Source organism: Xenopus laevis, chromosome 6S, assembly GCF_017654675.1.
Source record: "Xenopus laevis strain J_2021 chromosome 6S, Xenopus_laevis_v10.1, whole genome shotgun sequence".
NCBI lineage: Eukaryota > Metazoa > Chordata > Amphibia > Anura > Pipidae > Xenopus > Xenopus laevis.
The window spans coordinates 103,382,603-103,408,074 of NC_054382.1; the positions used below are offsets into that span (position 1 = coordinate 103,382,603).

Consider the following 25,472-nt stretch of genomic DNA (forward strand, 5'->3'; position numbering starts at 1 on the left):
GATAGAAAAAGGCTTACACAGCTCATTGTGCCTGGACGTCTGGTAGAAGGCTGGTTTGAATATATTGTATTAGAATTGTATTTCCTCTTATCCGTAGCTCTTTTCTTAATAATAAGAAGCTTAATATTTCCATTGATATTGAAAACAGATATGAGTATACTGGGAAACAATGACTTTCCCAGCGAATCGTCACCTAATTATTTTCAATATAATGGTCAACTGGTGCCAGTAATGATGGACGAATTTGCGCCGTTTTGCGTCGCCGAAAAATTCGCAAAACGGCGAAAAATGTGCGAAATGGTGCTGGTGTCTCTTTTCTGACACCGGCATCCGTTTTTTTTGGCAAAAATGCGTCGGCGTCCAAAAAAATTTCCCGAATTTATTCTCCGGCGACGAATCACGCAAATTCGCCGCAAATTCGTGCCTGGCGAATAAATTCACCCATCACTAGGTGCCAGCTTTATTTAAAAATATATGTATTTCTGTATGAACATGACCAGATGGGGGTACCAATGGATATTGTATATCTACAAGCCTAGGGAGAGAAATGAATATAGGGCTTGTTTGCAAAGTGCAAAAAACAGACACAAACTGCCCCGTTTTTTCCAAATTCATTAAGCAAAAACAAAATGTTTTTCTAGACCAGTCCTGTGTACAATAAGTAGGTGACAAGTTTGAAGGGAATCCGTTTATTGACAAAGCCCATAAAGTCGTCCAGATCTTACATAATTGTATAACTGTGGGCTGTTTAAGTGTATAAATCATGAATAATCATGAATAATATAAATCATGAAAATCTGCTGTGTGCAGATCCCATTTCCAAAATTGCTGTATATTGCTGTATATACTGTATATTGCAATATATGCACAAACAATCCCTGTTTTGGTAAGACATGTTTTAGTAGCTATATGCACAAAATGTCTCAATATATGTCTTAATGTCTTAAATATATTGATAATGGGTTGAGTGCACAGGACTCTTGTATTTGTCTATATGTATTTTGTGGTCACAGCCTCATTGCACCCCGCCTAATGGTTTTTAAAAATTAGTGGTGAGCACAACTTTCCCTTGTTTGTTACATTTCCAAAACATACCCCAGACTTGCTGGTGTAATTACTACAAGATACAAAGAATAAGAGCATATTAACCACAGATGAGTCACTTAATAAAATAGATTATCAGATTATGGGCATATTAACCCCAGACGTGCCGACATAATTACTACAAAATGATAACAAGCATATTAATAGATGACAGATGAGCCAGATGACAGATGAGCCACCAAATAAAATAAATTATATGCATTTTAACCACAGAAATGCCTGTATAATTACCACAGCAAATGGACAATATGCAAATTAAAGTCAAACAGTAATACCAACAAATAAAAGTGTGTTATTAAATTATAATGTACAGTTGCACTGCACTGGTACAACTGGTGTATTTGCTTTAAAAACTCTACTATGGTTGATATATGTAAGCTGCTGTGTAGCCATAGGGGCAGCCATTCAAAGATGAAAAAAAGGAGAAAAGACACAGGACAGCAGATAAAAGATAAATTCTGTAATATACAATGGGATTCTGCAGAGCTTATCGTAATCTACTGTGTATCTTGTGCTTGAATGCCTGCTCCCATGGCTACACAGCAGCTTGTTTATATAAACTATAGTTGTGTTTCTAAAGTAACACACGAGTGCAGTGCAACAGTACATTATTATGTCATTCTTTTAAAACAACAGTTTTTGGTGTTACTGTTTCTTTAACTCGTGATGTGCCAGTACAATTGCTACAGGAAATAGATAAATACCATATTAAACTGAAAAGTGGCAGTATAATTGCTACAGCATATTAACTCAAGATGTATCAGTATAATTACTACAGATGTAGATAATCTGCATATTAACCCCAGATGAGCCAGTGTAATCAATAAAAAAAATAGATAATGTTAGACCCATTGTGTGCATGTCTGTGGATGCAGGTCCTTGCATTCCAGAAAGGACTTTTCCAGTGAACAGAGCACTACCTTCATTTAAAAGCAGTGTATTCAAGAGGAATGGGCGAGGACACTTAAGCTTCAAGCCCCTACTCTACACCTTAACTAAAACATCAACTAGGATTTTTAATATGGCACAAGTTGCAATATGCAATTACCGGAAAGAGAGTTATTTGGGGGCACTCCGATACTCTCCCCTGCTCTGTGCAGCTCAAAGGTTCAAAGCTTCAGAAAGGGTCACGGTGCACCAAGGAGGGAGGAACTCAAACTTAAATAATCATTAAAAATCCATATTTATTTGTTCCATTAAAACAGGCACTCCATATCATAAAGGAACCATTGCTTGATGCATTTCGTGGCTATCCCTCCACTTTCTCAAAAGCACACTGGTTCACACACAAATCTGGTATAAATACAGTTAAGTCCCACCCATAAAATCATTAATACTTCGTTACCCATATGAAAGAAAAAGGAAAAGGAAAAAAGCAGAAGAAAGAAGATGTGTGAGTATATGAAATAGGCAGTGTTAAAAGCTATAAACATTATAATAAGACATATATAACCTAAAAACATTTCCATAAATTTATAAATAACATGACAATTCCCAATCACAGTTTATGCCCCCATATTACTCTGTGGTCTTAAGGTGGTAGATCCAACAGACGTCTTTGGCCAACAGCCTTTTGTTCACATCCCCTTTCTTAATCTCTGTGCGGGGTTTGTCAATAACCTGAAAACAAATATTAACTGGATGTATATGTTCCAACTTCATATGTCTAGCTATAGCCGATTTCTCATCGCCCCTCTCTATAGCTGAAAGTTATTCCAAGATCCTGACTCCCACCCCACGGGTGGTTTGGCCCACATACTGAGCCTCACAGTGACAAGTTGCCAAATACACCACCCCTTTAGATAAACAATTGAAGTATTGAGGAATTTTATATTGCTTTTTAGTACACATACCCACAAAATCTTTAGATATTCGTATTACACTACAGGCCTTACATCTCGTACGTCCACATTTGAAGGTTCCTTTGTATTTCAACCAATTTTTATTTTGTTCATTTTTATCTGAGTGATAGCGGCTCTTAGAAATCCAGGAGGCTACATTCTTCTCTTTTCGAAACACAAAAGAGGGCACTTCATCCAAAACATTTGCTAAATGGGAGTCTTGCAATAATATCCTCCAATGCTTCCTGATAATGCGGTTAATATTATATGACTGATTCGAATACAATAGATTATACCTTAGACCTATTGTGTGCACGTTGGTCATCTTTATTCCTATCCTTGGGGGGCGCCTCTCCCGAGAACCCTATTACTTTCTAGTTCAATGCAATTCTCATGGTTCAAAGGTGGAATGTGTCCCATCTGTCGTTTATGTCCTAATAGAGTGTTCCTATCGCAGCCCACTGCTTTCTCAAAAGCTTCTTTTATAACAAAGGTCTCATAGCCTCGTTCAACAAACCTATCCCATAGCTCCATCGATTCCTTCATAAATTCATCCCAAGTCGAACATATGCGTCTGAGAAGCATGAACTGTCCAGTCGGGATGCCCCATATGCACGGAGTAGGGTGCCCACTTGTAGCGTGTAATAGAGTATTCCTTGTGATAGGTTTGCGAAACAAGGTCGTTTGTACTGTCTCTTCTACTGAGGCTATATCAAGAAACGGAATTCCTGAAACATTGATCTCGAATGTAAAAGAAATATCCTCTACTGTGGCAGGCATTAATGAAGGCTTTGAATGAATCTATGTCACCATCCCAAATCCCAATACAGTCATCTATATAGCAATAGAAGTGTATAATATGAGACCTATACGGGTTTGAGTCTCCAAAGATGTGGTGCTGCTCCCACCAACCCATGAATAGGTTGGCATAAGTCAGAGCAAATGATGCCCCCATGGAGGCACCACATCTTTGGAGATAAAAACCTCTGTTAAAATAGAAATAGTTGGTATATAACAGATATTCTATGAACTTCAGGATAAATTGATTTTGGGATCTAGGAAAACATTGCTCTTGATTTAGCCAATATGTAATTGCTCGTAGGCCCAGATCATGCTGTATTGAAGAATACAGGGCATTTACGTCCATAGTGAACTACCAGTAGGTCGGTTCCCAAAAAACATCTTTAAACTCAATCCCAAAGCTTCTTGACATCTACTGTATTACTGTATATATATATATAGAGAGAGAGAGAGAAAGAGAGAGAGAGAGAGAGAGAGAGAGAGAGAGAGAGAGAGAGAGAGAGAGAGAGAGAGAGATATTGAAGCAGAACATCACCCCTTCCATGCAGAACTATCTGCCTGCTTTAGTATATCCCCGAGGTCAGAGTTTTTTTCACCATAGTGAAACATGTCTGAAAAGAAACAATAACTGTATGTTGTGTGGGAGGGGATTGAAAGTGTCTAATTTACAAACTAAGATAAACCTTTGTTGCAGTACAATATCACAAAATATTTTATTTTCCTGAAAATGATCATTAATGCCTTGTTCCATCAACTGAATACATAATATTTTGCAGGAGACATTTGTATAATGCCACAGGTATGCAAATGAGGAATCTGGTCACTTCCATCCAGTTATGGTTCAGTAACTTTGGAAATCAGTTCTGTTCTTGCTTGGCTTGAGAAGTGACATTACAGAATTTCCTCGTTAATTTAACATGGAATAATTTTACAAAATAAATATAATACAGAAAGAGGAAGGTTTGCGCCGTGGTACAGTGAGATGTGGCATTTAATTACAGTAGAAGGCACGGAGCATGGTAACAGTTCTCTCATGCAATTAATGAATATACTACACCCTTTCTTTGATGAGGAACGTAGTCGACTGATAAGGCTATAATTAAAATGTTTGAATTGAAACAAAAGAAATGTGCACATTAATTCATTGTATGTGATTAGAAACATGAAGGATCGTAAGTGAATAGATTAAGGAAGTGATTTCTTATGCAGAACTTGGCCCTGAAAATCTCTCCTTTACTGCTATATGTGGCTTAATCTAAGGGGTCAATTTACTAACAATCAAATTTAATTTGTTTTTCCGAATCTTGAAAAATTTGTGGTTTTCCTATATTTCTAAGAGTTTGAAAAAATTTAGATTTATTAAGTGTAAAAACCCCCGAAAACCTCTATGGCACAACTTTGCCAAGTAAAAGTTGTCAATGTGCTATAGAAGCACAGGAATTGTAGGAAAAACTCAAGGTATTTATATTTTTAAAACATTGTTCAGTGTTTTTTTTTTTTTATTTTTGAATGTTTCATAATTGGATCTTTTAATAAATTCAATGTCAATCGTGGTTTTAGAGTTTTTGAGTTTAGTCGTCGTTTCCAAAATTCTGACCACTAATATATTAGCCCCCATGAGTACTGAAATAATACACCTGGGGATAAATCCTTGCAAATGTTTTGTATGCCTATAGATGTAGTGGCCGCAAAACAGTGAAAAGGTTATGACCCTCAGTGCTCCTGCACAGCCCAGTGATCTACATTATGTTATACAGTGGCTTTAAAGGGCATGTAAAGGCAAAAAAAAATAAAATCACATTTTTACTTTCTTTAATGAAAAAGAAACCTATCTCCAATATACTTCAATTAAGAAATGTGTACCGTTTTTATAAGAAACCTGACTGTATGCAGTGAAATTCTTCCTTCATTTGCTGCTGTGGATAGGAATTGTCAGATAGTCCCTAACTGCTGAGCAGGGAAACAATCATACTTATGAACAGCAGGGGGAGCCCCCGCCTTACTTCCCAGCCATGCAGAACTCAAGCAGCTTTGTTTATGACAATCCCTAAGCAGCCCAGACCACACTGAGCATGTGCACAGTCTTAGTCTTGCAAAGATGTTTAACAAAGTTACAAGATGGTGACCCCCTATAGCCAACTTTGAAAGCGTAAATTATATGATTGATTAGGCTTGTGGTGCAGTAAGTTCCTGTTTATATTTACTATACAAAATACAGCATTTCTAGCATTGTTCTATTTTAGACTTTACATGCCCTTTAACTATAGAGGAAGCAGACCCCGCAGTCGTAGGTTGGTCTGGGGAACAGGGGGCCCGGACTGCAGAGTCTGTTTTCTCTATAGCTAATAAAAAAACCTCCTCCCCAGCCCCTCTCTTACCTGTGGCGAGGAAAGGGGATGCAAGTTGGCACTGTGTGGGCAGAGTTATGCCACTGATGTTATACTTATATATTGCACAACAATGGAGTGATCATACAGCAAATTTCACATCACCACAGAGACTCAACAGCACATTGTAAAGCATCACAACTCTCCCTTATTATCTTGCACACATCCCAATGCCCCTGCATAGCACTCACATGTCCCTTTCACATGCCAATTCCATTTCACCTGCCAATAAACATGTCATTCACATGGCAAATACATTTCACATGCCAATAAGTGTCAACAACTGAAAAAGTATCTTTCCTGTATTGTGCAGTGTCCAGTGTTCCTGAAGATTAGAGCATAACAATGGCATTGTCAAATAATATACTATATTGCAACCACACTCCCTGCAAAGTAGAAACCATGCTACTTTGTAGGCTTTGTCTCCCTAAAAAGAATCAAACTGCTATAAATTCATTAATTAGAGTGGAAAGCCTTGTATAGTTAGCCTCCCAAACATTCCTCCATCTTCCCTTGTACTGAAGTATGGGGAATATGTGAGTGAAAAATATAGAAGGGCATGATTATACTAATAAGGAAATATACTAGGAGTCATTTACATCTACAAGTGCAGTTAGTAATGTGCAATTTTGAGAACAAACGGCATTTTTCCCCACAGTACAGTGTTTTCAGAAAATTCCAATATCATTGCAGTCACAAGGAGGCATTGCACCTGACACAATTGTTGCCCTGTGCCTGTAAATGGGTGAAATGCGTCAAAATAAACACAATTGTGCTGACACTTAAAGGAACTTAAAACAACAGTAATACCAAAAAAATTTAAGTGTTTTAAAGGAATTTAATGTACGTTTGTCCTGCACTGGTACAACTGGTGTGTTTGCTTGGGAAACACTACTATAGTTTATATAAACAAACTGCTGTGTAGCCATGGGGGCAGCCATTTAAGTTCAGGATACACAATAGATAACAGATACTTTGTAAAGAATCACATTGTATACTAATGAGCTTACCTATTATCCACTGTGTATCCTGTGCCTTTTCTCCTTTTTATTAGCGTTTAATGGCTGCCCCCATGGCTACACATCAGCTTGTTTATATAAACTATAGTAGTGTTTTTGAAGCAAATACAACAGTTTTACCAGTGCAGCACAAAAGTGCATTAGAGCATATTTTCATTACTTTAGAGGATTTCCATTTTGTTTGGTGTAGATGTTAGTTTCATTGGACATATATCGGACTGAAGTTGCGCTGATAGTTATCTATTTAGTGGCATGGTCCTGTGGTGGAGGTATATTTCTGGATCCATCGTCCACTATAAGTCTAATTAGTCAGTATTATTACATCAGGAGCAGTAACAGCGGAGGACAGGGTATTTGCTTTCATCAGCTTTCCCTGAAAACCTCAATATTTCATGAGATATAATGTAAGAAGTAAAACTCAGAGCCACTTATACTGTATATATTCTCTATAATTGCTGATAAAAAGTGAAGCAATCACTGGTTTTCTGATAAGTTAGAAGAGTGAATGAGCCAACGTGGCACATGCAGAATGCAATTCAAATCTATTAATTATCAACAGCTTTCAAATGGGCAACAGTGGGAGCCTAGCAAATTTACTTGAAGGTTCTTTAAAGGTTTGTTCATTTGCCTGGGATCTAGGTGCTTTTTTTACGATTCATTATTAAAACAAGAGCGAGCATGCAAATGATTCAAAGGCACTGCAGTAATGTAATTAACATTTACAAAGTCTCTGTCAAGCCACTTGCTGAATTCACTGACATGTTACGTTTAGTGATGGGCGAATTTATTCGCCAGGTGCGAATTCGCGGCGAATTTGCGCGTTTCGCCGACAGCGAATAAATTCGCGAATCGCCCGCGAAAATTCGCGTCAAAAAATTCGCCGGCGTCAAAAAATTTTTTCCCGAAAACTTTTTCGCCAAAAACGGGCGCCGGCGTCAAAAACGGGCGCCGGCGTCAAAAACGAGACGCCGGCGCCGTTTCGCGAATTTTTCGCCGTTTCGCGAAATTCGCGAATTTTTCGGCGAAGCGAAACGGAGCAAATTCGCCCATCACTAGTTACGTTTAACTTCCCATTTCTACAAATACCAGAGTTGCATATCTTTAAAGAGAATCTGTATCAAGGGGGCAAACTTCCTACTTTTTCTGTACCTTAAAGGTGCCAGGGTTTTTTCTACATCGTAATAGACATAGGGACCTGCGAATCTCATTTACACTACATTATAGTTACAGGATAACTAAGGCTCCAGATGGAAAAATGGCATTAAAATAGGGCATAGGTAATCATCAATTATTAATAACCAATTTGGAGTTTTGCCAATTAAAGGGGACCCGTCACCAAAAAAAAAACATTCCAAATCCTATTTTATCACATCAGTCAAGCAAAATGAACTTTAATTACACTATATAAATTATTTGAATCTTGTTTCCTTCAGTCTGGGAATTCATAATTATAGCAAGCAGGAAGCAGCCATTTTGTGGACAGTTTTATTAAGGCAAGTCTTGTATCATCTCAGAATTGTTTGTGCACCAGAATGGGGGACCTGATGCCCATTTCCTTGCCCTGGCTACACAATTAAACGGTAAAGAGAACAGGGGAATGTGGGGAGAGCAGTGACATCTAGGAAGTGCTGAATGGAAAGTGAAAGTAATTGTCTGCCCCGCCTCTATGCCACTGGCATAGAGGAGGGGCAGACAATATTTGATTGACAGCTGAGATTTTTAAATGAGCTTACAACAGCTATGAATGCTTTAATAAAAAATAGAAATTGGATTTCATGTTTAATTTGAAAAGGACTTTTATTATACAGATTTTTGTGTCTGGGTGACAGGTCCACTTTAATATACGTGTACATTTCACTTTTTGCTTTCTGAGCAAGTTTCCTATGTGGCACAAAATTAAAACGAATGCCACTCATTCCATTTCTGTATTGATCGATACATTTTTCCATCATTCATTGAGTTTTTTTCTGAGAATTTGGCTGTAACAGAAGCCATCATAATGAACCTGCCAATCTACGGTGGCAGTGAAATTGGTGTTAGAAGAAGGAGGTAACTGGTTTAAAATGTTTAATCCAATATCACGTGTGTTGAGTAATTGTACAGGCATGTATAAATGTCCCCATGTATAAATGTACCCTAATGTTGAATTCACAGCTTAGGCAAAATTGCATGGCACGACCTTGGCAAGTTGGGTCCCAAGAGAGTTGACTTAGATATTGCACTGATTTCATCTTATTATTGCAGCCCAACACAATGGGGCAAAGATGAACAGAAGGGTTTTTATGAACAAGCCATTATAATATCTTATGCTTAAACAGTGTCGGACTGGCCCACCGGGATACCAGGAAAACTCCCGGTGGGCCCAGGTGTCAGTGGTGCCTCATGCTGCTAAACTTTTGGCCTATTTCATGGCCATTCCCTATTTCTATGAGAACAAAGAGGCTAAATAGATGGAATAATTGATTATAGTATAAAGAAAACAGACTAGGAGAATAGAGGTTGATGAGATGAAGAATATTCTGAGAGTGGGCCCTGGTCTAAGGTTTTTGGGTGGGCCCCTGGTGTCCCAGTCCAACACTGTGCTTAAATAAATATACTATGTCATTACAATACACAAGACAATGTGGTCATCTAGCTATTGTGTTATTCTTACGTACACAAATACCAGTGTGCTAAAAAGGATCTCAATACTGTGTTGTGGATGCCCTTTCGTATAGTTCAGCTTGGCAGCAGTTGGCACCAGTACATCCATTCCATCCCCTCTGTTGAATGAAAGTGCACCTACTGATGCTGGAGAACCTAGAACATGGCAGTACTTCTCAGTGTGCAGTGTCAATAGGTGCAGCAGACCAGTGCTTAAAGCATCACATGATGATGTAGTTTAAATGACAAGTCGTGCAAGCTCAGGGCGATATTTATATTTAGGCACCAAAGGGACTGTGTGTAGGATGACAGCCCTTGGATGCCTATATAATTGAAAATAGATTTCAAACAAAAATACCCCCCAGCCGTCTTACTGCTTAAATCCATTGGCAGAGATTGGGGGTTGAGGGGTACAGGGCCCATTGCATGAAATCCAGAAGTAACATTTTGTGGGAGCTGTTAGGTCCAATACCTAGGGTGGCACCGGACCTAAATACATCTCTGTGAAAGTGATGCATTCCCCACTGCAAATATTGTGCACCTGATACAAAAAATTCAATTATTATGCAAGTGCAATTGAATATGGTTTAATGTTTTGGGTTTTATTGGATGCAACTCCCTACATGGCTGCAATGATGCTGGAATTGGGAGTAAATATGATGCATGTTTTGACTTTGCAGTCATAAATAACCCCTTTAGCTTACTTACAGCAACAGGAGGGCTCCAGGTTGTAGGTCTATGCATTCTGTAAATGAATGCAGCCACGGGTGTTTGGTAGGGGAGGATATGATAAAGCAGCAGAGCTTGGTTTATCATGCCTAAGTTAATTCTAGCTGAACTTGAGCAAGCATTGCTGTGGCAACAGATTTATCCGTACAGTCCATGCATCCGCTCCCGCTCGCCTTTCTCTTTTCTTACTCTGCACCATGCTGTTTGCCTCAACCCCTTGCAATCACTAATACCTAACACACGCGTTTATATATTGGTAATAGACTGTACACTGCTTCACAAATAGGTGCCTCTTTTATCCATGCCTCTTGATCAGTATCAGGGCAGAGATTCTCAGCAGGCGGTGCATTCATTATCTGCACAAATAACAGTGTTTCTGCACAGTGGAACAGTAGGGGCTGCAGTCTATGAGCATCATGGGAAATTTTCTCTGACCCATCGTGGACTTAATTTATAGTCCAACGTGCTGTCTATACTTATCGATCAGTTTTCATCAGACTTGAATAATATAATCTCTGCCCTGATACTGATCATGACACATGGATAAAAGAGGCATCTATTTAGTCAGCAGTGTACAAGCTTGTCATGTCCACGGAAGTGTGTGATATTGAAATTGGACTGGATCCAAAATATACAGAAATATACAGTATATATAAATATACAGTATATATATATATATATATATATATATATATATATATATATATACTTCTTTGATGAGTATCCGCACTCCAAGGCAATGAATAAATAGGGGTGCACGGTAATATTAACATACAGCAAAACTTTCCAGACCAGCACTCCCTTTTGGTGAAAAATCAACAATCTTTTATTGTGACATGGTATCTTATTCCAACGTTTCGATCCCAATAGGGATCTTTTTCAAGGAAAAAGATCCCTATTGGGATCGAAACGTTGGAATAAGATACCATGTCACAATAAAAGATTGTTGATTTTTCACCAAAGGGAGTGCTGGTCTGGAAAGTTTTGCTATATATATATATATATATATATATATATATATATATATATATATATATATATATATAGGTAAGTAGATGCCGGTGCACACAGGGAATTTTTTCAAATCAATAATCCTTTATTGTATCGACGTTTCGGTCCTCTATCGGGACCTTTCTCAAGAAAGGTCCCGATAGAGGACCGAAACATCGATACAATAAAGGATTATTGATTTGAAAAAATTCCCTGTGTGCACCGGCATCTACTTACCTATATATTTGAAATTCTGGGAGCACCAGGGTATATAACTTGTTGGTAAGCGTGTGCAGTGGCCTTGGAATGTGTATATATATATATATATATATATATATATATATATATATATATATATATATGTAAATATATATATAAATATGACACAGAAGTGATGTTTGAATAAAACTATTTGACTGAAATATTTCTGGAGTGCTTGTCCATTCTGAAGGATATATATATATATATATATATATATATATATATATATATATATATATATATATATATATATATATATATATTCCCACAGTGAACAAGGTGACTTCAATTTGTGCTATGAAAACTGCCTGTAGCTGTTATTAGAGAAAAGTACCATTACACTGAAATATTAAATTTTATACAATGATCTACCAAAATGTTTATCAATCCTTATTTTTTTATGAAAGGTTCTTATGGTTCAGTTGTTGGGAACTCTAAACATTCAGATATTGGGTCAGTTTATTTTGCTGATTGTGTTTTTTTCCATTTTTGTCAAACAAATATAATTTCCTACAGTGCAAATTAAAATAACAGAACCTATGTTTCCTTGCAGGGAGTTTTCTGAGCAGAGCCATACAGTCTGTGTAGGAAACTATTGTTTCACACTAACATTAGATGAAGAGAACAAGCTGATTGCAAGTGATGAGATTAACTGGAAGTCGACTTTTAATGTCATTATTAAGGGACAGAAAGAACAGGAAGGCCAGATATAAAGGAAGGAACGATATTTCAAGGCACAATGCATTTCCAGTAGCTGTTGTTTATTATACAGTAAGCATCTGAATGAGGCTAGCCATCCCTTCATCATGATTATGCTCTTATGAAGGTGTCCCTGGAGGCACCACACATTGATTTTACACAATGCCAAACAATCACTATTCACTGTTGCAAATCCAATGTACCCTGGAGCAGGGATGGATTCAGCATTATCCCACAATTTATCTTTTTCAAAATACAGTAGCATTACATGGAGTTAACTAAATGATCGGCATTATAGGGTAGAATTCTTCAGGACCATATTGGGATTATCAGGAAAGGGATGTTGTTCTTGCCATTCAGGAAGCACCTAATTATTTTGGAGGCTAAGTCTTTTTAAACATTTATTAATAAAAATGTATTTTTTTTTTAAAACTATTTTTGAAAATGAAGTGGTTAATTATAATAGGATGTCACTTACTGTATATGTGTCTGTATATACAGTATATTACATGAAAGTCACTGTAAATTACAGTATATCATTATAAATGGTACTTTAGTTACTGTATGTCTCCATTATAGTCAGGGCTTAATCATCATTGTATATTACAAGGAATAGTGTGCCCCCTGTTGTAGAATATAAACATATTAGATATTAAAACAACTCTGAGTTACATGACCTGTATAAAAGCACTTGGCTTGCAACCTTGTGTGCTTTAATAAGGTTATGGAGTTACTGTTTGACTACTACTACTCCTTAAGTCTTACATGAGGGGTACATTATTCCCTATATATTTTAGTTCATACTCTTCAATAAATATTTAACTTTCATAGTTGTTCACCTTCTGTATTAATGACTAACTATGATTTTTGTTCTCTCCAATAGTTGGTTGCACTGGAAAGACAGATATTTGATTTCCTTGGATACCAATGGGCACCGATTCTTGGGAATTTTCTTCACATCATTGTCGTCATATTGGGATTATTTGGAACTATACAGTACAGGCCGAGATACATAGTGGCGGTAAGTTCCAAAACTTTTTACAGTTAGGGAAAAAAAACACGTTGACTCTGAAATGTTCTGACTGGCAAGAATGTATGTTCTAGCAGATAGAGCTGCTAAAATGTTTCCAGCATAAAAGGTAAAATACTCTGCCAAGTAAGCTTATTAAACCATTCTGTGATGCCCCAGCCATGATACTGACAGGTAAGAATGATAAAATGCTTTATCTATCTCTCTATCTTTTTATCTGTCTGTCTTTTCATCTCTATGTATTTAGCTATCTATCTATCTATCTATCTATCTATCTATCTATCTATCTGTCTGTCTGTCTGTCTGTCTGTCTATCTATCATCTATCTATCATCTATATCTGCCTCTATCTATCATATATCTATCTATTGCTGTCTATCATCTATCTATCTGTCTATTATTTATCAATTGCTGTCTATCTATCATCTATCTTTCATCTATTGATTTTGCTATCTATTGTCTATCTATCTATCTATCTATCTATCTATCAATCTATTATCTATCTATCTATCTATCTATCTATCTATCTATCTATCTATCATCTATCTATCTATCATTCTATCATCTATAAATCATCTATCTATCTATCTAGCTATCTATTTTTAATCACTACTGTTTTCAGCCCTGCTCTTGGTGATGGGCAACAAGGCCCAGAATCATGGGTTGGCATCAAGTATGCATGTGCCTTTTCTCCAAGAACTGCATTTTCTGGACACAACAACATAGACTCAGTTAATTTAGGGAAGTCGTCAGTGATGCAGTATATGGATATCTGTATAATGGGGGGGGAGGAAAACATTGCTGTGGGAGCTTGGTTCAAATTAATTGTTTCTTAAAAGACACTTTGGAAAAATAGTATAAAGACTTCCCAAAGCTGCCATAATCAAAGGAAACTCGAACAGTTTGATATATAAGCATTAATGTAATTAAAGTCAAACATTTTCATCTCTCTATTAACCTATAGGAACCATTCAGTAGGAAGTATTTACTGGTAAGGAGTTTGAAAGCAAACATTGGATTACTGATTAGTTGCTATAGTTTAATGATTAGTTGCTATGGGTTACTAGACCAATGGGGGAATAAAATAAAAGTCGGTAAAGGAAAAAATATGCGAATGTGTAAAGTTCTGCATTTGTGTTTTCCATTGTTTGAATTGAATATAGCTTTTGCAAACCCAAAAACTGTTTAGCGAACACTTGGAAGGTTTGTGAATGTTATAGTTTGCCCCAGTGCACAGTGAATTTAATAAAAGTTCTCATGTAAAGTTGTTATGTTTCCTCCAAAAGCTAATGACACCTTCAAACACTTCTTAAAAGTGCACAATTAAAATTCACAATATGCAATTAAAATTCGCAATGAATTAAGGAAGTTTGTACAAATTGTTTTGCTCTTTGCGACTTTTATTACATTCCCCCACAAGTGAGTGAAGCCATCTTTGGCGAAAGAGTGGTAGATAATTTTCCTCCACGTTATGTGAATGTAGCAAGTCTGGCACTATGTGTATGTGCAGATCATTATTTGGAGACCTGAGCTGAGAGTGTGTGTGAAGGTGCAGACAGATATTTTTATCTTTGCAAGCGAATAGCTAAGTGGCTGCTCTCCCAAAGCATCAATACCGAGTAGCAGAAGCAGAAATACACAGGTAAAATATATGATTCTGGCTCTCTGAGCTGCTCCATGGAGCATAATCATAAGGCAGAAAGGTGCCGTAGAATCTGAGATAACTAGTCTCTCCAGACAGATGGTGCTCATTTACTCTACATTTATATTTTTGCTTTTGCTCTTTCTGTTTAGTACACAATTTGGACAGCTTTCTGGGTTGCCTGGAATGTCTTTATCATCTGTTTCTACTTGGAAGTTGGTGGACTCTCTAAGGTCAGTTTAGCAGATTATTCTGCATTTCTAATATCACCTCCTATTACCAGAACTCCTTTTGTATTTGCAGAAAAATAATAAATGGAATTTTTTTTTGTCTAACTTTTGTCACTTTTATTTCTATTATTTGAAATAATATTATTATTATTATTATTTATTATTTGAAATGAGCATAGATGTGTTTGAACGGCAGGTTTGCTTTACACCAATGATGTATACGTATATAATACACAAAAGCCATGAATATCCTGTAAATTATATCCTTATAATTGGCTCTTAGGGATGTCATCAGTTATAAATGGAGCTTAGTGATGTCGTTTTCCTCACATTACTCACTAAAACTTGTGTATTAAAATAAATAAAGTACGAGGATATTAAGGGGCAGATTTATCAAGGATCGAAGTAAAAAACGTAAAATTTCGAGCTATTTTTGTATACTTCGACTAGGGTATATTCCAACTTCGATTCAAAGTAGGAAACTTCGAATATCGAAGTGTTTTTTCCTTCGACTATAAGATCCTTCTATTTGACTTCGACCATCGAATTCGAATATCGAAGGATTCGAAAATCTATCAATCTTCACTCAAAGTTTTTTAAAAAAATATTTATTCCCCAACTTTGACCTGCCGAGCTCCATCTCCCACTTTGATAATCGAATATTCAAAGTTTTTTTAATTCGAATATTTGATTGAGCCTATCTATCCTTAGGCTTCAGTAAATGGTTAATGGGAATGCTGGGAAACATTGGATTACCAATAAAAACCTACGCCTGATGCTATTTTACTTTAAAAGAGTCCATCGCCTAGGCTCATTTTGTTACCCTCAACACAGGCAGAGTGGATAACATTGAAACAGGACTTTTTCTAAATTGGACAATTCCCTAATTACTTATGACTCATTGATTGTTTTCATCTATTGATCACACACCACCTCCCCATCAACAGGAGCACTAACGTCATTGTAAGCGCTCCCATTACCACAATCTGTGTTTCCTGGAAGTGTCCAGGATGTTTCTATCCTCCCTCACTCAGCTCCCAATCACCTCTTCACCCAACTACAAATCCTGAGGGCTGGCTTGTGGGTAAGTTATATGTTATATTTTCTATAAAGCCATTTGACAGATTCCTTTAAAGGAATGTGTATGTATTTGGCATAGACTAGCTACAATCTTGTAACAATACATGCATTATGCTTCTTGGGACTAGTACTTTACTTCAATTAATTGATTTTGGCAGAGATTGTAGTTAATGGCACTTGATTGACTTTGAGGTTGGATGTGTGTTAATCAATTAACTAATAAGAAAGGGAAGGCATGTCTCCTACCAAGTTGTTGATGAAATTGCACTTATGATGCCTCTCATTCACTGGGGGTGCTGTGAAACCACAGAAAATAGTTAATTTCTAGCATCAGCATGTGTGCAAGGCCAAAGAATGCCACATATTTTGTTAGACCCTTATTCCTAAATCCAATTTTTGTGCTTGTGATTTTTTCCAATATTTTCACTTACCTTTCAAAGCATCTTATTCAGCTGGGAATGTTGTCATTTGCTTACCCTTTCAACCTATTAGTACCCCATTGTAATAATGTTTACTAATCAATCTAATGATAATCAGGTAGAGTCTTTCTAGGAGCCTTCATCGATATTAACTCAATAATGACTGAAATGCACTAATACCTAGGTCTGTTGTTTGGCCTTAATATGTTGGTCTTGTCAAACGGACACAGTTTTTGGTTTTGTGGGTTTACTGACAAAATCTTGTTCAAAAGCTCAAACATTTTTATAAGGATAAAATGACAATATGGATTTGTGACAAAAGTTTGTTTGTTGAACACCACATAAGCATTTTTACAGCCAATTGAACATGTAGCCTAGCTGTAACACACAGTAGGAATGCAGTCTCAGCATTTATTTCAATATATAGCAGCCCTCATTAAGCACTAAAGGCCAGAGCTTTACAAAAGGTTTAGAGGGTTACGGGCAAGCATTTCTTGCATGAGATTCATAATGCCCCCCTGTGTCCATGCTGGGCAAGTTAACATAAATTAAAGAAGACAAAAAAAGTTTGGCATTGAGGAGTGTACAAAACAAGAATATAACAATCAATATGATATACAAATGACACTTGTCAATATATGACAATATGGGATGTTTGAAAGTATCAACACATATGAGGTTAGTGCTGGCCAGGTAATGTGTTGGAATAGTTCAACTTAAAAATCAACGCTTTGTGCCTTTAAGGCGTATCATATACCTCTGACTTGCTATTTAAGTACCAGAGGTGGTGGAGTAGGAGGTTGTAGTAGGCATGAGCACATATTATGAGTGCTGGGTAGCCAAAGTAGGCCATAGGTAACCAACAATACTTCATAGTGCAAAGTACAAGGTACACTTTTTACACTTGAATGTGTTGACAGTTGCAGAACATAAGCCATTGTTACATGAATGCACATAACATGTAAAACACATTCATACAGAGCTTGATTAGCACATGTTACCTTTGAAGCAACACTGCATTAGTCATAAATACACAATAAAAAGTGTAGTCATATGCTTGCAATGATTAGAATTCATTGACCCTCACATGTAATATTTTGGCAAGTGAATATGTTGGGCAACACTGCAGCATCGCCATAGAAATATGTTAGAGCAAATGCACTTTTTGATGTTTGTAAGTGCTTTTCCAGATGTTATTGGAAAGGGTGCCAATAGATCTTAAAATGGCTCCCCTCAGTGATGAGAATGGAGCACAGTGTAAACAATGGCATGTGTTGTTTGGGAGTCAGTCCCATTGCTGGGTAACGGACAAAGTGATACCTGAAGCGTCAATAGGGCAAAGTTTGTTACCAGGAGAAAATAGGGAAAGAGGCCAGTGTCAGTTGGAAAATGACACAGACTGGAGCTAGGGACGTTTGTCCCCTCGGACAGGACCTTGTCCCCTTCCATGCCCCCTTTTCCCCCGATGTTGAGGAGCTTCAGGGGGTAGAGGGGGAGCAGCAGGTGGACCAGGGACTTCACCCTCAGCAGAGCCCCCTGGTCGGTGAGGCTGGGCTGCCACCAGATCCTGGAATCCATGGGGCAAATTCACTGAGATGCCAGGCGCAACTTCGCCGTACTTCGCCAGGCGTAGTTTCGCCAGCGCTCCGCAAATTCACTAAAATCCGAAGTTGCGCAAAATCCGAAGGCTAATTTGCATACGGCGCCAAATTCAAATTTCAATGGAGGAATACGTATCAGCACTACAAATGCCAAGAAAAGCTTCAAATCATCAAATAAAAATTTTATTTTGCCCTACACATGTGCCCACTGTCTAGGTAAGTTGCCATGAGTCAGGAAATGTATGGGGGAAGGAGGGGAGCCCCAAAAATTTTTTCAATCTTTTTCAGCCTATCACCCATCATGTAGAAAACACGCCAGCATTTTTTGGGACTTAGAAAAATTTTTGACTTTTTTTGAAACAATCCCTATCTACTCTATTGCGCTTCGCCAGGTCTGAGGTGGCGATGGAAGTCTAGCTTAAAAGGTTGCGTTCAGTACACTGCGCAAGTTAGTGAATTTGCGTAGTTACGTCGCTAGCGAAAATTCGCCTGTCGTAAGGGTGCGAAGTAACACTAGCGAAACTACGCCAGCGTTCGTTAGTGAATTTGCGCAGTAACGAAAATGCCAAACGCTACCGAATTAACGCTAGCGTTCGGTGCTTCGGCGTTTAGTGAATTTGCCCCCATGATGGATGGCCATCCGGGTCTCCCAAATGTCAGCATGGATTTGGGCCATCCACCACCTCATCCAGAGTTCCTGGCGGTGCTGCTGATGGAGCATAGGCTGCATGGCAGCCACCATCGATGAGCCCCGGTTGCGCTGCAGGTTGATCACCCACTCGCTGTCCTTCCTCCTGTGGTGGTCCCCCAATTGCTGCAGCAGCAGCAGTGGCAGCAGCACGACCTACGAGAAAAATCAAATATAAATATATATATTGGACATGTGCATAACCCACAACAAACAAAAGGTTACAAATGGTTACAAAAGGTTCCAAGTTCGATTGGGGGGGGTGTTTTTGTTTGGGGGGGTGGCATAAACACAACACTAGAGTGGAAATTTCACACCAGTCTGTAGCTTTGAAAACATGTTTTTTTTAAGACAAAAAATTTTTTTGTTCTCCTAACCACCTCTTCTGAGCTCAGCTTAACCATTACATGGCATCTTTGGTGACACACAGACAAATAAAGGAAGGGGTTATAAACATTGATCTTACGTCTGGGGGGCACCACAGGATTCACGGCTGGTGACTGGGCTCGGCGTTCAGCTCAGTGTTCTGTAATGTGAAATAGGACATTAGTAATGCTCTAAACAAGTTGAGGGAGCAACTACATTGGTCACATACATTGAACATGTCTGTACCTTGAGCTTCCGGGGCTATATCTGGCTCTTCAGCCTCACCCTCTTCCTGGGGTTGCTGAGCGGCATCATCCTGGTCCTGGTCATTGTCTAGTCAGGCCGCGATGTTTGCGGCGGTACTGCAATTGTGAATAAAGAAAGCAAAAAGGGTAATAAAAGACAAAATCATATGGAATTGCAAGTGTACTTGGCTAGTAGCCTGGTGTAGAGACCTCCCACATGCTACAAATCTATTTTATTTCTCATTCAAAATACTAATTCCAATGGAATGGTACAGCAAGGGAGATGAAATGGTTAAACTTGAATCTATAATGGCACAGCAAGCGAGATGGAATGGTTAAAACTTAAATATATTTGCAATGATGCGAGCAGGAGAGAATGTAATATATGACAATACTTGTGGTTTTTGAGTTACTTAGCTTTTTATTCAGCAGATCTACACTTTGCAATCTCAGAAATCGGGTTGCTAGGGTCCAAATTAGCATAGCAACCATGCATTCATCTGAATAAGAGACTGGAATATAATTAGGGGATGGTCTGATTAGTAATAACAGTAATAAAAACTCACAATAAAAATATACTAAATAAATAATGAAGGACAACTGAAAAGTTGCTTAGACTTGGCCATTCTATAACATACTTAAAAGTTAACTTAAAGGTGAACCCCTTTAATGCAGTTTCTAAACATTTGGGCTATAGTGGGGAAATGGTTAATAAAGAAATGGTTGCCATTTTGTCAATGTTACAGCTGCACTAGTAATAAACAAACAGCAACGCTGTAAAGAAAAGCACAAGAAACTCCTCTAATGCAAAACTGGAGCAATATTTTACCAAAGAAGTGAAATGCTAAAGGGGAAATTAGGCATTTATCTAAATGATGGGAATATGGAAAAAAAGGAGTCAGATATTTGTTTCTATAAAAGTCTACTTACTTCTCCAGTCTGTGTCCAGCCCTTCACGGCCCTCTTTTCCCATAATGTCCAGAAGCCGGTGCTCATAGGGTTGCAGTCTGAGTAGAGGGACACTCCTGGTAACTAGCTTTGCCCTTAGCCAGCGCTTCAGGTCACTGAAGCACTTGTACATAGTGGGGCGATCCCTGTTTAAAGCGCCTACAGTGTTCACTTTGTCCGTTACCTGCTGCCAGAGTTGTTGGCGTCTGGCAGCACTGATGCGATGGGACCGTCTCCCAAATCGCACATCCCTTTGCGCTACCACCTCGTCCACCAGTGCTCCATTCTCATCACTGGTAAATCTTTGGGCCATTTTGGTGGTGGGCCCTCCTCTCCTCCGTCATCTTCCTCCTTTCTCTTCTCTGAGGCAGTTGTTGGTGCCTCCTCCTCGCTGCTGGGCAGCCTCCGTGGCCTCCTCCTGGGGGAGCCTCTCTGAGCCCTGGGTGGGGTACGTGACACATTGTGTGCCCCAGATGGTGAGCGAGACATGCAGCGTGTTCTGGGGGACTCATTGCGTGGGCTGGGGGACACCCTCCCTACACTACGCTCCTGCCCCCCTGCCCTACGCTCCTCCCTCCTTCTACGGGACCCCCCTGCCCTATGTTCACCCCCACTAAGGGACCCCTCTGCCCTACTCTTCTCCCCACTAAGGGACCCCCCTGCCCTACGCTCACCCTCACTATGGGACCCCCCTGCCCTACTCTCCTCCCCACTATGGGACCCCTCTGCCCTATGCTGCCCCCCTCTATGGGACCCCTCTGCCCTACTCTCACCCCCACTACGGGACCCCCACTCTCTCCCTCCTCCTCTTCCTCCCCCCCAGGAACCCCTCCCAGTGTCTCCTCCTCCTGCGACGAATAAGATCCCACATAGTGTGGGATCCAGCCACCGTTGGCCCCTCCCCAGGGCTAGAGAGACATTCCCACTCCTCTTCCTCAATCCTCCTCCTCCCTGCCATTTTTTCCCAAAAAATTAAGCCTCCTCCACCTGTGTAGTCTAAATAGCAAGTGTGCAATCATGCCGAAAATGCACCTAAAATGGCCACTAGAAGGCTTCCTGTGTGAAAAAATGGCAGAAAGGAAGTGGGGCATAAAACTTCGAATCGATCGATTCGAATACAAGTGGGGCAAGGTTCACTTCGATCCTCTTCGACTATATGCTACGACCAAAACCTTCGAATCAAAGGTGATATTCCTTCAATCGAAGGATTAAATAGTTTGATGGTACGATTTTACTTTGATCGGAAACGGCCATTTTCACTTGAAAAAATACTTGGACTATAGAAGTAGTCAAATTCGATGGTCAAATTTCGAAGTTTTTTAACTTCAAAATTCGATCCTTAGTAAATGTGCCCCTAGAAGTAACCTTCAGCCTTGTGCTTTTATATGGTTAATGGAAATCCTCTGTGACTTATAATATAGTGAATAAAGTACCCCCTCTTGTAAAATATAAGGATATTATAAGTTACCGAGGAGTTTCATGACCATATAAAAACACGAGGCCGAAGGCCGAGTGTTTTTATACAGGTCATGGAACTCCGAGGTAACTTCTAATATCCTCATATTTTACAACTGGGGGTACTTTATTTATTATAATACACAAATTTCAGTGAGTCATGTGACAGAAATGACATCAGAACTCACCGTTTATAACTGATGACATCAGAACTCACCGTTTATAAGGATATAATTTACAGGATATTCATAGCTTTTGTGTATTATATAGTGAATAAAGTACCCCCTCTTGTAAAATATAAGGATATTATAAGTTACCGAGGAGTTTCATGACCATATAAAAACACGAGGCCGAAGGCCGAGTGTTTTTATACAGGTCATGGAACTCCGAGGTAACTTCTAATATCCTCATATTTTGCAACTGGGGGTACTTTATTTATTATAATACACAAATTTCAATGAGTCATGTGACAGAAATGACATCAGAACTCACTGTTTATAACTGATGACATCAGAACTCACCGTTTATAAGGATATAATTTACAGGATATTCATGGCTTTTGTGTATTATATCCTTATATTTTACAATAGGGCATACTTTATTCACTATATATTTTTTTAACTCTAAAATGTAAAAAAAAAAAAAAGCACTAATTGCATTGACACGTTGGGGAGGCCTATTTATTAAAATTTGGATTTGTGTAATTTTAAAGGTTTTTTTTTCTACTTTGAACAGACTCACAATTTTTTTAAAAAAAACATGATTATTTTATTTATTAAGAAACCTGAAAAGAAAAAAACTGAATTGTGAGAAAAATCGAGGAGAAAAACTCAAATACCTTGAATTTGTGTTTTAATCATCATTTTTAATGAGTTTACAAGCTCAAAAAAACTCAAATTAAAGAAACACAGCATTGGGATCCGTTATCTCTGAATTATGGAAAGGAAGTCTCCCATAGACTTAATTTTGATCAAATAATTAAAATTTGTACAAATTATTTCATATATCTCTGTAATAATAAAACAGTATTTTTAACCTACTATACTTATAACTGTATACAGTATATGATGCAATCTAGGATGGTCTAGCAAAATTTGTAACAGGGGTTTGGATTGGTCATCCTAAGCATACTTTCAATTGGTCCTTCTTAGTTGTCTACCTTTGGATTTGCTGTTTGGGAAATGCTTCTGATTGGTCTTCTTTCATTTAAATATGACTGTATGTTAAAATGTTCTTTAGCCTATGACTAAGTGCCCGCAAGGCACTAAACCCATAGGGCTTTTTGAGATGTTTTTGCTTTAATAAATACTTTTTAACTGCATCTATAAACGGAGTGTGCTCCGGGTTTGACTATCTTTACATATTGAATAATAAAATGGTGCCTTATACTTGATCCCATCTCAGATCTTACTGGGTTTAATGTTTTAGTAGATTTAAAGGGCATGTAAAGTCTAAAATAGAATAATGCTAGAAATGCTGTATTTTGTATACTAAATATAAACATGAACTTACTGCACCACAAGCCTAATCAAACAAATAATTTATGCTTTCAAAGTTGGCTACAGGGTGTCACCATCTTGTAACTTTGTTAAATATCTTTGCAAGACTAAGACTGTGCACATGCTCAGTGTGGTCTGGGCTGCTTAGGGATCATCATAAACAAAGCTGCTTGAGTTCTGCATGGCTGGGAAGTAAGGCGGGGGCTCCCCCTGCTGTTCATAAGTATGATTGTTTCCCTGCTCAGCAGTTTGCGACCATCTGACAATTCCTATCAACAGCAGTAAATGAAGGGAAAATTTCACTGCATACAGACAGGTTTCTTATAAAAATGGTACACATTTTTTAATTAAAGTATATTGGAGATAGGTTTCTTTTTCATTTTTTTGCCTTTACATGCCCTTTAAAGGCCTCTTAAAGGTTGAATTTTAGTGGTTTTAGAAGTTTTTGAAACCACGATTAAACTCTATTTCTCTAAACTCTTGAATGCTTTGAAAGTTATTAAATGATCTGAGTATAAAAAGTACAAAGAAACAAAAAAAACTTAAAAAAAAAAAAAAATACAAATATTTATAAAAATTTTTGTTTTTGAAGCAATTACTAGCAAAAACATCTAGACGTAAAAAGGGTCCAATAGGATAGTGCAGCTCCCTTCTATGGGACCTCGGCTACTTTTACATGGGGAAGATTTGTATTCAAATTTTTCGTAGTTTTTACACAATAAATTTTAGTGTGTTTTTTAATAAAAAAAACAATTTTGAGATAAAATGTGATTTGTGATAGAAACAAAAATGCAAATTTTAGTAAATCTGCCCCTTAATGTAGGGAGACCCAAGTTATGGAAAGATCCCTTATCAGGAAAACCCCAGGTGCCGAGCATTCTGGGTAATAGGTCCCATACCTGTAGTTTACATTTTGGCTAGGGACTACTCCCATTGACTTCTACACAGCTTTTATATGCCTTATAAGCATTCAAGTTTTTTTTTTTTTATGCGCTGAATATATATTGTAAATTTGTTTTTTTATGCTATTATTCACAATCATGATTTTTAGCACAAACAAATTTTGAAACTTGGAAATCTAACAAAATATGAACATTGAAATAATCCCCATAGAGCCATTTATAATGGGAGTGGGGGTTATGGTGAAACGTGCTAATAACAAATGCACAAAACCACTGCAGTATTCTGCTAACTGAAAATCAGTGTTTAACTTGGAACCACTGGCAAAGCTGCATGTGCCCCTACCGACATATGCCATTTTGCATGGTGGTTGTTTCTTTCCAAGTCTCAAGACAAAGTACAATAAACAGACATTGGGCACAAGCCCATTGGCATTCCTTCACCCTTTGATTTTCATTCAAAAAATGCACAGAAGGGCACCATGGAAAGAAGGTGTTCCCACTGTTTCTATTTTTGCAGATGATACTAAATTGTGCAGAACTATAGGTTCCATGCAGGATGCTGCCACTTTGCAGAGTGATTTGTCTAAACTGGAAAACTGGGCAGCAAACTGGAAAATGAGGTTCAATGTTGATAAATGCAAGGTTATGCACTTTGGTAAAAATAATATAAATACAAGTTATATAGTAAATGGCAGTGTGTTGGGAGTTTCCTTAAATGAGAAGGATCTAGAGGTCTTTGTAGATAACACGTTGTCTAATTCTGGGCAGTGTCATTCTGTGGCTACTAAAGCAAATAAAGTTCTGTCTTGCATAAAAAAGGGCATTAACTCAAGGGATGAAAACATAATTATGCCTCTTTATAGGTCCCTGGTGAGGCCTCATCTGGAGTATGCA

General features: G+C 38.1%; 1 protein-coding gene across 2 annotated transcripts in view; it reads left to right on the forward strand.

Annotated features, from left to right (window-relative positions):
• The window catches only part of nkain3.S (Sodium/potassium transporting ATPase interacting 3 S homeolog), a 313,723-nt gene that overhangs the window by 187,984 nt on the left and 100,267 nt on the right, over positions 1-25,472 (forward strand). For both annotated transcript variants that reach the window (XM_041567191.1, NM_001093808.1), the window contains 2 exon segments: positions 13,358-13,495; positions 15,298-15,378. In XM_041567191.1, coding sequence (XP_041423125.1) covers positions 13,358-13,495; positions 15,298-15,378 — 219 coding nt within the window.